We start from the raw sequence: 16,679 nt of genomic DNA on the forward strand, positions 1-16,679 counted from the left end.
AGAGGTGGCGCCTTAGCAGAAGAGGTGAGGTAAGGGGCAGGGCCTCAGGGGTCCAGATATCAGCAATTACAAAGATAGCAACCCTATGAGTTCATGAATTGTACACAGACCAATTCCCCAGTACACTCAGGTCAGGAAAGGGTTTAATTTCTTTTTGACTATCCAGTCAGTGATTCAGGGAACAGGGTCCGGCACCATGTCACCAGCCAGTTCTGTATGGAGCTCAGTCTGAGAGCCAGAGCACCAGGGGAAAACTTTAGGTCCCTTTATGAGTAAAGAGCCGGAGCAGCCTGTCCCGGATCTGTTTGTTCCTCACCCCGTAGATGATGGGGTTTAGCGTGGGGGGCAGCAGGAGGTACACGTTGGCTGTGAGAATGTGAAAATGCTCGGGTATATTGTGGCCAAACCATTGCGTGAGGAAGGAGAAGAGAGCTGGGGTGTAAAAGGCTAAGATGGCACAGAGGTGGGAGCCGCAGGTCCCAAAAGTCTTGAGCCGGGCGTCCTTTGTGGGGAGATTGAAGATGGCCCTGAGGATCTGGGTATAGGACACGGTGATAAAAAATACATCCAGACCAATCCCAGAGAATACCAAAAAGAGGCCATAGTAAATACTGACGCGGATGTCAGCGCAGGCCAGCTTCACCACGGCCATGTGCTCACAGTATGTGTGGGGGATGATGTTGGTTCTGCAATATGTCCACTGCCTCGCCAGGAAGAGAAAGGGCAGTGCGAGCATGCCGCCGCGCAGCACCACAACCAGCCCAATCCTGGCCACCACGGGATTTGTCAGGATAGTTGAATGTCTCAGGGGATCACAGATGGCCACGTAGCGATCCAAAGCCATGGCCACGAAAAACCCAGACTCCATCACTGAGAAGCAGTGAATGAAGTAAGTCTGGGTGAGACAGGCACTGAAATCGATCTCCCTGGAATTGAACCAGAAGATGCTCAGCATTTTGGGCAGAATGGATGTAGACACGACCAGGTCGGTGATGGCCAGCATGCAGAGGAAATAGTACATGGGCCCATGGAGGCTCAGCTCCCTCTTCACGATGAACAGGATGGTGAAGTTCCCCAAGACGGCTATGGTGTACATGGTGCAGAAGGGGATGGAGATCCAGACATGGGCCCCCTCCAGGCCAGGAATGCCCAGCAGGATGAAGCTGGAGGGGTTGGTGAAGTCGGTTGTGTTGGAATCTGACATGGAGTAGGGGAGAAGGTGTCCAACTCTGAGGCAGAACGGTGTCTCCTGCATATACCCTACGTTCCCCTGATTTCCTGTATGTGCCCAGGCTCTAGGGTGATGGTCGCAGTACAAATGCCTGGTTGGAGAGACAATGTGAATATGCGACACTACATGCACTACTGGAGGCTGTTCTCATGGGGGAAGCAGATTGGTCGCTCTTCACACACTGAAAAATGATATTTTCATTATTCAGAGGAATGAATTATGAACAACTGACCCTACTGAAATAAAATTATTCTACTTAACTTCCAGGGGGCAAATTTGTCACGTACACATGGGAGAAAGTAGAAGGGAGATATGCAGCATTAGCTATGGATACTCTTAACTCAGGAAGTTCCTTCGAGAGGAAATGTAACCAAACTCCAACCCTGCAGACAATGGAATTTTCTGTGCCTGCGTCCTGTAGATAACTAACTGCTTGGTTTGCAAAATAATGCAAGGTGGGGGGGGGGGGCAAGTAGATGAAGAATAAGGGGTCATAAGAGGGGCAGATACATGTAGCTTGCTAATTTATGTATGGTAATGCTAGCAAATTTTGGCCAATCATAGAGCGATAGATTATCATAGTCAACTGCATATAATACTTTGGTGTAAGCATTTTCGGGGTTCTTGCTGACTTATGAGCTCGAACCCAATTGCAATTGAAATAAACGGATCGCCCCTCCTGGGGCTCCTTGATTGATTAGCTGTGTCCGTCTCTCCTTATTCCTCAGCTGGAACGGACAGGAATTTCTATGACTCTACTAATGCCAATTCCATGTTTGATAGTGCCCCATCCACCAATAAGTCCTACACATCACGGTGTGGGAAACCTTAATAGGCAGCAGCAGGAAACACGAGTGTGGATAGTGGTTATCCATCACCAATCCTTTATGCAATGAGACCCAAGCTAGAGAGTCCATGCTGTAGGGAGTTCCCCATTCACCCAGTTCCTCAAAAACTGAGTGGAAAAAACAAACCTTTGCCAAGCCATGTGCAAAGGGGAAACATCCCAACTAGAACATACCTCAACAAAAAAACCTGGGCATCATTGATAGCAGCTCCACAGAAACACCTGCTCATTCGCAGCAGTGGTCAAACAAAGACAATGTTCGGATGCCTAAGGAAGGGGATGGACATGCACTCAGTTTTGGTCACTCAGTCTCTATAAAGGCTATAACAGATAGAAAGGGGATTTCTGAGACAGGCTATGAGAATTGGGGAGGCTGCCAGATGCAGACAGACTGAAAAGTCTGGGACTGTTTGGTTTAGAGAAGAGACAAAGAAGGGGGCTTATGATAGAGGAGAACAAAATAAAGAATGGAACTGATTACATTCAAATGGACAAACAGAGAACAGTCCCCAACCAGTAATATCAATAGATACTTAGTGCTTCAAAAGGGCTAATTCCCCAAACCTGAGACAAAATATTATTAAAACTGATTGGGAGGAAAACTTTAGACAGAAAAATGGGAATGATTACCACAGCCAAGAAAGTAGACAACTTTGGCTAAAAACCCAGTTCAGTGGCAAAGTGAAGACAGTAATTGGGGTGGAGGGGGGAGGAAGAAAGATATAAAAAGGGGAAATAGATAGCAAACAATACAAATTGGAATGTATGAAAGTTGATAAGGGACGTGAAACTTATCAGAGAGAAATCTGTGCTTGGCAGGGCTAAGGATCACAAAAAGGTGGTTATTATTTTAAGAAGAAAAGAAATCCTAGAAAAGGTTTAGGCCGATTCCTAGAGGGAGAAAGGATGTGTTCAAGAAATATTTTAGTTCTGCATTTGGAAAGAAGCTGTATGAGGTACTCATATCACATGAGGTGATGAAATACATATATATGAAAAACATATGCAGAACAGTACTGTGTTAATTTAAACTATTACAAATAAAGGGAAAGCTTTAAAAAAGATTTGACAAGGTTAGGAAACAATGGAAAAGCTTGTCTGGGATTAGTTAAAAAAAAGTCTAGGAATATAATTAATGCCAGTCAACAACTGGATTTATGGAAAACAGGTCTTGTCAAATAAACCCGATTTCATCCTTTAATGAGAGAACACATTTGGTTGATCAAGGGAACTGTACAGATGCAATGGGCTTCAATTTCTCTGAGTCATTTGATTTAGTAGGGGAAAACATTGAGATAAAAAAATAAACATTATGCAATATCAGTAGAACACATGTTAAATGGACTAAAAACTGGCTAATTGACAGATCTCAGAAAGCAGTTGTCAATGGGCCATTGTCAGTGAATGGGGCTGTTTCTGGTGGGTTTCTGCAGGGATCAGTTCTAGGCCTGATGCTATTCAATATTTTCATCAAGGATTTGGAAGCAAATAGAAAATCACTGCAGATAAAATTAGCAGATGACCTAAAGGTTGGCAGAGTGGTTACAATGAGGAGGCCAGGGCAGGTACATTGACTGATCTGGAGCGTTCGGTGACCTGGGCCTATGCAAACAATATGTTTTAATACACTCAAATGCAAAGCTATCCTCTCGGAACAGGGAATGCAGGCCTGACCCACAGATTAGGGCACTGTATTATGGAACGCAGGGACTGAGAAAAGGGTTTAGGGGTCATTGTGGACATCCAGCTCATCATGAGCTCCCATTGCGATGTTGTGGCCAAAAGGACTGATGTGATCCTTGGATGTTGTCAAGGCTGCTTCCCCACTCTGAACTTTAGGGTACAAATGTGGGGGCCTGCATGAAACTTCTAAGCTTAACTACCAGCTTAGATCTGGTCCGCTGCCACCACTCCCAATGTGCTAATTCCCTTCCCTGGGTAGCCTTGAGAGACTCTTCACCAATTCCCTGGTGAATACAGATCCAAACCCCTTGGATCTTAAAACAAGGAGAAATTAACCATCCCCTCTACTTTCTCCCACCAACTCCTGGTGGATCAAGATCCAACCCCCTTGGATGTAAAAACAAGGAAAAATCAATCAGGTTCTTAAAAAGAAGGCTTTTAATTAAAGAAAAAGGTAAAAATCATCTCTGTAAAATCAGGATGGGAAATAACTTTACAGGGTAATCAAACTTAAAGAGCCCAGAGAACCCCCCTCTAGCCTTAGGTTCAAAGTTACAGCAAACAGAGGTAAACACCCTAGTAAAAGGTACATTTACAAGTTGAGAAAACAAAGATAAAACTAACACGCCTTGCCTGGCTGTTTACTTACAAGTTTGAAATATGAGAGACTTGTTCAGAAAGATTTGGAGAGCCTGGATTGATGTCTGGTCCCTCTTAGTCCCAAGAGCGAACTCCCCCAAAAACAAAGAGCACAAACAAAAAGCCTTCCCCCCACCAAGAGTTGAAAGTATCATGTCCCCTTATTGGTCCTTTGGGTCAGGTGTCAGCCAGGTTACCTGAGCTTCTTAACAGGTAAAAGGATTTTGGAGTCTCTGGCCAGGAGGGGTTTTATAGTATTGTACACAGGAGGGCTGTTACCCTTCCCTTTATAGTTATGACAGATGTATAAACAGAGGAGTGGTGAGTTAGAGCAGGGGAAGGATTTTATGTCTGCACATGGCATTCGTGAAACCAACTGTGTCCAGTCCTGGGGCCCACATTTCAAAAAGGATGTTGAATCATTGGAGAGGATGCAGAAAAGAACCACAAAAATGATTTGAGGCTGGAAAAGATACCAGACAGTGAGAGACTCAAAGACCTTCATTTATTTATCTTAAATAGTAAAAACGGGTTCTTTAATCTCGTCGAGAAAGGCAGAGCAAGGCTGGAAGCTGAAACCAGACAAATTCCAGTTGGAAATAAGGACCCAATATTTAACAATGAGGCCGATTGACCATTAGGACAAACTGTGTTGACCTCCTGCTGTGTACACCATGGTTAGGATGATATAGCTACATCTCTAAGGGTGTTGATTAAAAAAAAAAAAAAGCAAATGCAATTTTCTGTTGCATTAGAAGAGACATAGAATGTAAATCATGGAAAGTGATAGTACTGTTCTCCTCGGTGCTCGTTAGGCTTCAGCTGCAGTACTATGTCCCGGTTTGGTCACAAATGTATAGAAAGGATGTAGAGAAACTGGAAAGGATCCAGAGGCAAGAGACAAAGATGATCAAAGGGATGGAATGCAAGCCACAAGAACATAAGAGAGGCCATACTGGGTCAGACCAGAGGTCCATCTAGCCCAGTATCCTGTCTACCGATAGTGGCCAATGCCAGGTGCCCCAGAGGGAATGAACAGAAAAGGTAATCATCAAGTGATCCGTCCCCTGTAGCCCAGACCCAGCTTCTGAGAAACAGAGGCTAGGGACACTATCCCTGTCCATCCTGGCTAATAGCCATTGATGGACCTATCCTCCATGAACTTCTCTAGTTCTTTTTTGAACCCTGTTATAATCTTGGCCTTCACAACATCCTCTGGCAAGAAGTTCCACAGGTTGACTGTGCGTTATGTGGAAAAATATTTCCTTTTGTTTGTTTTAAACCTGCTGCCTACTGATTTCATTTTGTGACCCCTAGTTCTTGTGTTATGAGAAGGAGTAAATAACACTTCCTTATTTATTTTCTACTCACAATTCATGATATTATAGACCTCTATTATAGACCTCTATAATATCCCCCCACCCTTAGTCCTCTCTTTTCCAAGCTGAAAAATCCCAGTCTTATTAATCTCTCTTCATATGGAACCTGTTCCGTACCACTAATGATTTTTGTTGCCCTTTTCTGAACCATTTCCAATTCCAATATATCTGTTTTGAGATGGGGCAACTACATCTGCACACAGTATTCAAGATTTGGCATACCATGGATTTATATAGAGGCAATAAGATATTTACTGCCTTATTATCTATCCCTTTCTTAGTAGTTCCCAACATTCTCTTTATTTTTTTGTCTGCCGCTGCACACTGAGTGGATATTTTCAGAGAACTATCCACTATGACTCCAAGATCTCGTTCTTGAGTGGTAACAACTAATTTAGACCCCATTGTTTTATATGTATAGTTGGGATTATGTTTTCTAATCCCATTACTTTGTATTTATCGACATTGAATTTCATCTGCCATTTTGTTGCCCTGTCACCCAGTTTTGAGAGATCCCTTTGTAGCTCTTTGAATCTGCCTGGGACTTAACTATCTTGAACAATTTTGTATCATTTGCAAATTTTGCCACCTCACTGTTTACCCCTTTTTCCTGATCATTTATGCATATATTGAATAGGACTGGCCCCAGTACAGACCCCTGGGGGACACCACTATTTACCTCTTTCCATTCTGAAAACTGACCATTTATTCTTACCCTCTGTTTCCTATTTTTTAAACAGTTACCAGTCCATGAGCGGACCTTTCCTCTTATTCTATGACTGCTTATTTTGCTTAAGAGCCTTTGGTGAGGGACCTTGTCAAAGGCTTTCTGAAAATCTAAGTACACTTTATTCACTGGATCCCCTTTGTCCACATGCTTGTTGACCCCCCTCAAAGAATTCTAGTACATTGGTGAGGCATGATTTCCCTTTACAAAAATCACGTTGACTCTTCCCCAACAAATGATGTTAATTTATGTGTCTGACAATTTTGTTCTTTACTATCATTTCAACCAGTTTGCCTGGTACTAAAGTCAGGCTTACGGGCCTGTAATTTCTTGAATCACCTCTTTAGCCCTTTTTAAAAACTGGTGTCACATTAGCTATCCTCCAGTCATTTGGTAGAGAGGCTGATTTAAATGATAGTTTATATACCACAGTTAGTAGTTCTGCAGTTTCACATTTCAGTTCCTTCAAAACTCTTGAGTGATACCATCTGGGCCCTGGTGACTTATTACTGTTTAGTTTATCAATTTGTTCCAAAACCTCCTCTAATGACACCTCAATCTGCGACATTTTCTCAGATTTGTCACCTAAATAGAATGGCTCAGGTTTGGGAATCTCCCTCACATCCTCAGCCCTGAAGACCGATGCAAAGAATTAATTTAGTTTCTCTGCAATGGCCTTATCACCTTTGAGTGCTTGTTTAGCATCTCAATCGTCCAGTGGTCCGACTGGTTATTTAGCCGGCTTCCTGCTTCTGATGTACTTATTATTATTATTATTATTTGCTATTACTTTGAGTCTTTGGCTAGCTGTTCTTCAAATTCTTTCTTGGCTTTCCTAATTATATTTTTTAACTTCATTTGCCAGAGTTTATGCTGCTTTCTATTTTCCTCAATAGGATTTAACGTCCCATTTTTAAAGGATGCCTTTTTGCCTCTCACTGCTTTTTTTACTTTGCTGTTTAGCCATGGTGGCACTTTTTTCCTTCTCTTACTATGTTTTTTAATTTGGGGGATACATTTAAATTGAGCCTTTATTATGGTGTCTTTAAAAAGTTTCCATGTAGCTTGCAGGGATTTCACTTTTAGAGCTGTAGCGTTTAATTTCTGTTTAACTAGCCTCCTCGTTTTTGTGTAGTTCCCTTGTCTGAAATTAAATGCTACAGTGTTGGGCTGGTGTGATGTTTTCCCCATCACAGGGATGTTAAATTTATCATATTATGCTCACTATTACCAAGCAGTCCAGCTATATGCAATCAAAGGCTGAAGAAACTGGGTATGTTCAGTTTGGAAAGGAAGAGATTGAGGGGGGACATGACAGCAGTCTTCAAATACTTGAAAGGCTGCTATAAAAAGATGGAGAAAAGTTTTCTCTTGCCACAGAGGGCAGAACAAGAGGCAATGGGTTCAAAGTACAGCACAGCAGATTTTGATTAAATCTCAGGAAAAGCTTCCTAACTGTAAGAACAATAGGGCAACGGAACAGATGCCACAACAGGTTGTGGAAGCTCCTTCAATGGAGAGTTTCATAAGGAGGCTGGGATGGTTCAGATCCTGCATCTTTGCAGGGGGTTAGACTAAATGACCCTTGTGGTCCCTTCTAACCCTATGTAGACCAGGCCTCAGTTACATACAAGTCATTGGTCTTAATAGTGGGGTAACTGGGTCAAATTTAATGGTTTGTGCAATGCAGGAGATCAGAATGGATGATCTAATAGTCCCTTCAGGTATGAAACTCTATCAATCTGTTGATAAAGAAAGTAGATCAGGCATTTATATTCACTGTGTTTCATAACACATGAACAAGGGGACATTCAATTACATTGAAAGTCTGAACATATAAAACTGATAAAAGAAAATTCTTTACATAATACCTATTTGGCCTGTGGAACTCCTTGCCACAGACATTATTGGAGCAAAGAGCTTAGCTGAATGGGATTGACAAATGGATTGGCCCTTGTAGGTGGTGCTGGGTTTGTCGAACAGGTGAGCTCCTCAGCAAGAGATGGGTACCTGTGAATCCTGAGTCAGACGTGTCTTCCTTGGCAATCCCCCTCAGGTAGCCGTGTCCCACGCCTCTCTCACCCCAGCATCTGCAGCAACATCCCACACTGAGAGCTGAAACTGGGGTGTGCACTGTTTATAATATAGCTGTGTGCAATCCCAGGGGGTTTCGTTCAACGTCTACTGGAGAAGCAGCATCTGAATGTAAACAGTCTGGAGACAAGCCTGTCTGCGCTTCTGTGTTCTTTATCCTCCTTAAGGAGTAAACAGTAATTAAGGGACCTTCCCAAAGGGAGATGAGAACTCTTGGGATCACTGCTTAGTCAGTGATGAATTGGCTGCTATGTGGATTTGTGCATATTTAAAAATTATAATGGATTAGTAATAAACCTAGGGATAATTCCGAGATCTCCATAGGGTCTAATACCCTGCAAATGCCCAGGAGGGAAGTGTAGAGAGTAGACAGAGAAATCCGGAGAAAGATGCCTTAGGGGAGACATGAACACATTCTGCAAGCACACAGGGCTGTTGCTAAGGGATCAGAGATCTGTAATTCTCATCAGTAACTATCATCATACTGTTCAGCACCTTTCACTGAAGGATATTCAAAAGACCTAGCAAAGGAAAGTCATTATGAATGTATCCCCATTTTACAGATAGGTAAACTGATCCACGGGGAGAGTGACTTTACCAAGGTCACACAGAGAATGACAGAGAGAACCCAGGAGTCCTGTCTTCCCTGCCATAACCATGGTCTCTCCATCAATAATTGAGCACATGACAAAAGGGAAATGGACTCATGGTCTAGCAGGGCCTGTTCATGTGGTGGGTGTGATGGACTTCCCCGGGGTGTAACCTGGAACTGGGGTACCACTGACCCCTCTGACATACCAATCTGGGCCCCCCTCACACTGGGAAGCTCTGACAAGCGGAAATCGTCTCCAGGTCTTGCACTTACACAGCCATACACAGGCAGGGACACACCCAGCTGCGGTTACATGAAAGCTTTCACTAGCCACTCATGAACCAACAATAGAGAGGCTCCAGCCACTTCCCCCAGCTCCCCAGCCTAGGACGCCAGAGCTGTACTGTCTTGCCCTAGTCAAATTCCTGACCAGTGTAAGTGTATTACCTGGTCCGCCCCTCCCTCAATGTGGAGATGACAATGCACCAGCCCCTGTTCCTGAGCAGATTTCCCTTTTGTATTTCAAATAACACACTGTATTAGGTAAAAAAAGTATAAAACATATTTATTAACTACACAGAAAAATAGACAGATCAAAGTTAGTTACCTACGAAAAAACAAAATTACAATCTATGCAATATACAAGGAGTGTGTCACCCTGATGGAACAAACAGTCCGCCAATCTTCCATACACAGGCTAGAAATCTCCTCAGCCTGGGACCACAGCCCCAGTTCAGTTCTTGTTCCTAAGGTGTTTCCAGGTGTTGAGTTGTGGAGGGAGTGAGGCCAAGAGATGATGCCAATTCCATCTGTTATAGCTTCTGCCATGTGGAGGGAAATTCATTTTTCCAAGCAAAAGCCCCCAGCGCAGTTAGTGGAAAAGTTCAGGCACAAGATGGAGTCCAGTGTCACATCAGCTGGTCACATGCCCTTGTATGCTTTGATGAGTCATAGCAGGCCATTCACAGGAAAGTCCATCAGGTGGGGAGAAGCTTCTTCTAAGGCCTATTGTGTTTCTTAATGGGCGTTACCTTGGATGGTTCATCCACAATGTACTGGCTAGAGTGGATGTAAAGTACCTTGTGGGTGTTACCCAGGAGCAAACACATCCAATACTACTACATAGTCAATATACATAACTTTAGATACAAAAATGATACATGCATACAAATAGGGTAATCATATTGAGCAAATCATAACTTTCCCATTGATACCTTATGTGACATATGTTGTATAAAACACTTCATAATCACATAACCATGGTAAATATGAGGGTGCCAGGGTGTTGCTTTGGGGCACAGAATGTCACACCTCCCCCCTTAGTTTACTGCAGGAGTGTTAGTCACTGACTAATGCGGAGGCAATGTGCCCAAACCCTCTTTAGCTTTTGACCATACAACTCTCAAGTATTGCAAACATTGTGGTGTTACCCACAGGTGTTTGTGCAACGTTCTGTGTACCTTTTAACACTTCACAGAGCAGCTTAGTGATCTCAAAAGTCAGCAAGTGTGGCTTCTCTGGGTCGCTAGAGAACCTCTTTGTATCTGTGCAGCACTGTTAACCATTGTGCTTTTCCAATTGGTGATAACTCAGGACAGATATTCATCAAGGCCGTGACTGGGAGGGCCTACGTTTCCCCTTCCACAAAGCAGACCAGGTTTATTATGGTTTCCTGCTGTGATAAGCTTTGAGTCTGTGTACAGGTGTTAGCTGAGAAGTAGTTGTGACGTTATTGATATAATCTGGGACCATATAGATCATTGTTGCAACCAAGGTCCTGTAGTGGCACGCAAATCTTGTATAAAGGGGGTCAAATGGGGTGTCTAAGACAAGGTTATGGATTACTGGTTATGATTAGGCTGTCTATATGTGTGTATCAATTTTGTAGTTGAAGTTATGAATATTGGCTCTATACTGTCTGTATTTCAAACTTATGCTATGCTGCTGGGTGACATCCCAGACAAGCTGGTGTTAGCTCTGCCTAGCCTGCTTCATGGCCCATTAAGGACCATCAGCTATACAATGGACCCATAGAGAGAAGGCAAATATGCCTTAAAAATAACAGGAGTACTTGTGGCACCTTAGAGACTAACAAATTTATTAGAGCATAAGCTTTCGTGGGCTACAACCCACTTCTTCGGATGCATATAGAGTGAACCATATATTGAGGAGATATATATACACACACATATCTCCTCAATATATGGTTCACTCTATATGCATCCGAAGAAGTGGGTTGTAGCCCACGAAAGCTTATGCTCTAATAAATTTGTTAGTCTCTAAGGTGCCACAAGTACTCCTGTTATTTTTGCGGATACAGACTAACACGGCTGCTACTCTGAAACCTGTCAAATATGCCTTGAGACTCAGCAAAGTATGCAGGGACTGGCCCATGTGACTCCAGGCTCCATTTTGCTGTAATTTTCCACAGTAAGAACAAAGAGGTGTTCTTACACCTGGAAAAGACTATATAAGGCTGATGCCTCATCTCCATCTTGTCTTCAATCCTGCTTCATACCTCTGGAGGAACTTTGCTACAGTAGTATCCTCACAAGGCTTCTTGTTTACTATTCCTAGAACTTCCAAAAGCTTTCATCGAAAATCATGCATGTTACACCTTTTCATAGGATTTACTATCAGTACCAAATTCTTTCTTATAAATTATAAGAAAGTTCTAATATTATTAACAAACTTTGCATCATGATATTTAACCATAACACCAAATCTTTTATCACAGGCAGGCATTTCCAAGTATTTTTATTATACCACATCTTCTGCTTGGACTGTTTGGTTTGTTCAATACCCATTGTGTCTTTAAACACCTCCCTGAACTTTAATATGTGTTAAATTACTCGTTTTCCTTTCTCCTTCAGAAGGGATCTCAGTCTAAGGTCATCTTTGGGGTCTTGTTATGCCAGGGTCTGGTAAGGTAAGGTTATAAGGGGATTTCATTGACTACAGGTGCTCTAATTAACCTGTAGCAACCCTCCCTAGTCTACAGGGAACCACGCCTTAATTAGCCTAGGGCTTATATATCTCCCCTCTATCACTCTCCCATGGCTCCCTGCCCTGCCCTATCACACATGACATCACCCTTCTTTTTTTACCCCTTTTATCCTTACCCAGAGACTTCCAACAAGTCTGTCTCCTATTTCATTCACAACCTCAGTCCAAGTGTATACTTATGAATTTTATGAATCACACAAAGCCTTTCAAAGGTAGTGAAGTATTCAGCAATATCACCTGACTCACTGTATGCAGGACACAGCTGTTCCCATTTGTGGATTTTTGGAGAGGTGGGAATCAGTGGAGTGGGAAGGTTTTGGTTCTACTTTTCCAGCTAGTCCAATTGGTGTTTCTGCTCTCCTTCTTTCTCCTCAATTTCTTGTTGTTTTAGTTCCATAGCCCTCCTGTGTTCAGCCTCCTCTCTGGAAGCGTCTCTCTGCTTTAGGTCCAAAATTTTCCTATGTTCTGTTTCTTTTTCTACTGCCTGAAATCTGAATAGCTCCAATTTCACAATTGTTTCACTGTTTTCCCTCATCTTACTTCTTTTCTGTCCCTACATCCCGTTCCCGAAATAAGAAACAGGAAGGAACAAATTGGTAGCCTCTTTCACTGACTTACAGCCACCACACTTAACATCTCACTTAAAATCTCCACACCAGTGTATCAAGTGCAAATCTCTCTCAGAACAAGAAGTTGGGCATTTCACACTGCTTGCTATGCCACTGTGACAGACTTCCCCGGGGTGCATCCTGGAACTGGAGCACCGCTGAGGCCTCTGGCATACCAGTCTGGGCCCCCTCTCACACAGTGATGATGTGAAAAGCTGCAAACCCCTGCAGGTCCTGCACTCACACAAACATTCTCAGCAAGGGACACACCCAGCAGAGATACATGAATGTTTTTGGCAGTCACTCAGGAGCCAACAATAAAGAGCCAATTTCCCCCATATCCCCAGCTTAGGACCTAAGAGTTGTACCATTTTCTCCTGGTCAGAAGCCTGCATCAATTACAGGAATGGCGTACAGGTGTTGTATTGTGTTTACCTGGATCTGGATAGCTCCTGTGCTGTCTAAAGTTGAGGAATTGTTTTAGTTACCCCTTTTGCAAAACCTGGGTGTGTTTGCTTTAGAAATCATGTGCCACAAAAGAGAGAAACTAGAAATAGAATGAGCCCAAACAGGAGCTCTGGGAAGGGTGTGCTGAAGCAATTGGAGAGTCTGGGGGAGCCAAGCAAAAACTAGTTTCGGGACCTTGGCATTCAGGTCTCCACTTCCAGAGGGAAGCGCTAGAACAGAAGCTGCACCCGAAGAGTGGGGCTAGAAACCCAGAGCCAAAGACAGGGTCTGAATGCTGCTCCGACTCAAAAGCACATGGGTCTAGGTTGTGGGACCCAAACATACCTTCTGGTGGGTGTCCACCTGTGGGAGCTTAAGCGAGGCTGTGACAGCACACCTGCAGCTGCTACATGGATGCTAGGGGACTATGTGTGGAAGGGGAGTGGGGCTGGGCTGGGAGGTGTCCACAAGATGTTATCTTCACCCAAATGTGCCTCCTCTGGCCTCAGTGTTTCCATGAGTGGTCTGGTTCCTGGCCTGATCCAGTCAGAATCCCTGAAGGAAATGTTTCCTGAATCAGGCAGTGCTGGTTTGGGGGCAGGGAGATGATTTGTCTCTCCCTTGGAAAGTGCTCCTCAGAATGGCCTCCCTCTCTCTGCCACTTGTAATGTACATACAAGGTATGTCCTGTCAGATGTCAATGGGAAAGTTATCATTTGCTAAGTATGACTCTCCTGTTTGTATGCATATATCATCTTTGTGTCTGAAGTTATGATTAATGGTGATGTACTGGTATCAGAGGACCAGTGCCAGTTCATGGCCAGAGCAGTGGGGTTGGGGGGTCAGGACTCCCGGTTCCTATTCTCAGCCCTACCACCTACTCATTGTGTGGCCTTGAGTAAATCACTTTAACGCTGCGTGGCTCAGTCAGTCCATGACATGGGGATAATACTGCTAGTAGCCTAGATAAAGAGATTGTAGATGTAGTGATCAAAAGCGTCATGCAGAGCGTATGTTAGACTCAGCTTCACTGTTCAGCTTCAGTCCCTGGGCAATGGGTGCCCTGTAGTTCCAGATAACGTGTTGTGTACGTGTGTAAATTTCCGGCTAATGGTAGCTGTGCCGTTTATCTCCCTCCCTGTGAGCTACCAACGCCACCTCGCCTCTGCCCAGCATCTTGCCTTCCCAGCTAATACAGGGGCTTATCCTTCCGCCTTTCTTGGCTGTTGTCCTCCTAGCTTAAAAGCTGATCCCTTGCACTGCCCCCAAGACCTGGCTCAGGGCAACGGGGTCCCAGCCCATAACCATTCCATGGATCCTGCCAGCTACAGATTCCCAGCCAGGAGGAACAAATGGGATCTGAAAGCTAAAGAAATAAGGCACACAATGGTCTTTTCACTCAGGACTTTTTGGCCAAGTTTTAGGGCCCAGATGCTGTATGATGCACAATCTCACCCACCTGCCATTCAACCCTGCTCCCAAACCTCAGCTGCTTTTATGTGATTTCCTGGTATCCCTCTCCACTCCTGACTGGCCTGTTGGCCCCAGCACTGCTTGCTTGCTGCACTCCCTGCAGGCTCCTTGTCAGGCTGCAACAGATCCTGTCTCAGCCCCAGAGCAGAGGGAACTCAGCTGGTTTGGGAGATTCAGCTAGTGATGGGTGGAGAAGAGGAGCAAGCGAGAGGGTCAGCGCCTCCAGAAGTGGGTGGAGCCTTGAGATGAGATGTGGAGCAGAAGCTGGGCATTGGAGGGAGAGGCAGGGCAGGGGGCAGGACATCAGGGCTTCAGTTACCAGAAATTACAAAGGTGGCAACCCTATGAGTTAATGAGTTGTACACAGACCGATTCCCCAGTTTGTCATGCTGACAAAGCAGACTAAGGTCAGGAAATGATTTAATGTCTCTCATTGATCAGCAAGTGATTCAGGGAAGAGGGCCCAGGACCAAGTCACCACCCAGATCTGCATGGAACTTGGTCTGAGAGCCAGAGCACCAAGAGAAAAACTTAGTCCCTTTATGAGTAATGAGCCGGAGAAGCCTGTCCCGGATCTGTTTGGTCCTCACCCCATAGATGATGGGGTTTAACATGGGGGGCACCAGGAGGTACACATTGCCAATGAGAACGTGGAAATGTAGGGGCACATTGTGGCCAAAACGGTACGTGAGGAAGGAGAAGAGAGCTGGCATGTAAAAGGCTAAGATGGCGCAGAGGTGGGAGCCGCAGGTCCCAAAAGTCTTGAGCCGGGCGTCCTTTGTGGGGAGGCTGAAGATGGCCCTGAGGATCTGGATATAGGACACAGCGATAAAAAACACATCCACACCGGTCACAAAGAATAGTACAAATAGGCCGTAGTAACTAGTGACGTGGATGTCAGCACAGACCAGCTTCATCACAGCCATGTGTTCACAGTGCGTGTGGGGAATGATGTTTGTTCTGCAATATGGCCACTGACTTGCCAGGAGGAAAGAGGGTAGTATGATCATGCCACCACGCAGTACCACGGCTAGGCCGATGTTGGCCACCACGGGGTTTGTCAGGATGGTGGAATGTCTCAGGGGATGGCAGATGGCCACGTAACGATCCAAAGCCATGGCCACGAAGATCCCAGACTCCATCACTAAAAAGCAGTGAAGGAAGTACATCTGGGTGAGGCAGGCACTGAAATCTATTTCCCTGGAATTGAACCAGAAGATGCTCAGTGATTTGGGCAGGATGGACGTAGACAGGACCAGGTCGGTGACGGCCAGCATGCAGAGGAAATAGTACATGGGCCCATGGAGGCTTGGTTCCGTCTTTACGATGGACAGGATGGTGAAGTTCCCCAAGATGGCTATGATGTACATGGCGCAGAAGGGGATGGAGATCCAGACGTGGGCTGCCTCCAGGCCAGGAATGCCCAGCAGGATGAAGGTGGAGGGGTTGGTGAAGTCGGTTGTGTTGGAATCTGACATGGAGTAGGGGAGAAGGTGTCCAACTCTGAGGTAGAACAGTGTCTCCTGCACGTACCGTACGTTCACCAGACTTTCTGTATGTGCCCAGGCTCTAGGGTGATGGTTGCAGTACAAATGCCTGGTTGGAGAGACAATGTGAATATGCGACACTACATGCACTACTGGAGGCTGTTCTCATGGGTGAAGCAGATTGGTCGCTCTTCACACACTGAAAATGACATTTTCATTGTTCAGAGAAATGAATTATGAAACACTGACCCTACTAATGCCAATTCCATATTTTATGGTCCTCCATGTGTCAGTAATTGCTACAGATCGTGGTTTGGGAATCCTTAATAGGCACCAGCAGGAAACTGGAGTGTGGATACTGGTTATCCACCATTGTTCCTTAATGCAATGAATCCCAGGCTAGAGAGTCCATGCTGTAAGGAGTTCCCTATTTAGACGGTTGCTAAAAATCTGAGAGTGGAAATAA

The 16,679-nt window shown here is 44.6% G+C and overlaps 2 protein-coding genes across 2 annotated transcripts; both read right to left on the reverse strand.

Annotated features, from left to right (window-relative positions):
- Window positions 1–256: 256 nt before the first annotated feature.
- Window positions 257–1,255, reverse strand: LOC135883796 (olfactory receptor 52E4-like). Its single transcript, XM_065411052.1, has one exon. The coding sequence runs from the start codon at window positions 1,253–1,255 to the stop codon at window positions 257–259; it is 999 nt and encodes a 332-aa protein (XP_065267124.1).
- A 13,920-nt stretch (window positions 1,256–15,175) lies between these two features.
- On the reverse strand, window positions 15,176–16,204 carry LOC135873783 (olfactory receptor 52R1-like). Its single transcript, XM_065398405.1, has one exon. The coding sequence runs from the start codon at window positions 16,202–16,204 to the stop codon at window positions 15,176–15,178; it is 1,029 nt and encodes a 342-aa protein (XP_065254477.1).
- Between the last annotated feature and the right edge of the window lie 475 nt (window positions 16,205–16,679).

Source organism: Emys orbicularis, chromosome 1 (assembly GCF_028017835.1).
Source record: "Emys orbicularis isolate rEmyOrb1 chromosome 1, rEmyOrb1.hap1, whole genome shotgun sequence".
NCBI lineage: Eukaryota > Metazoa > Chordata > Testudines > Emydidae > Emys > Emys orbicularis.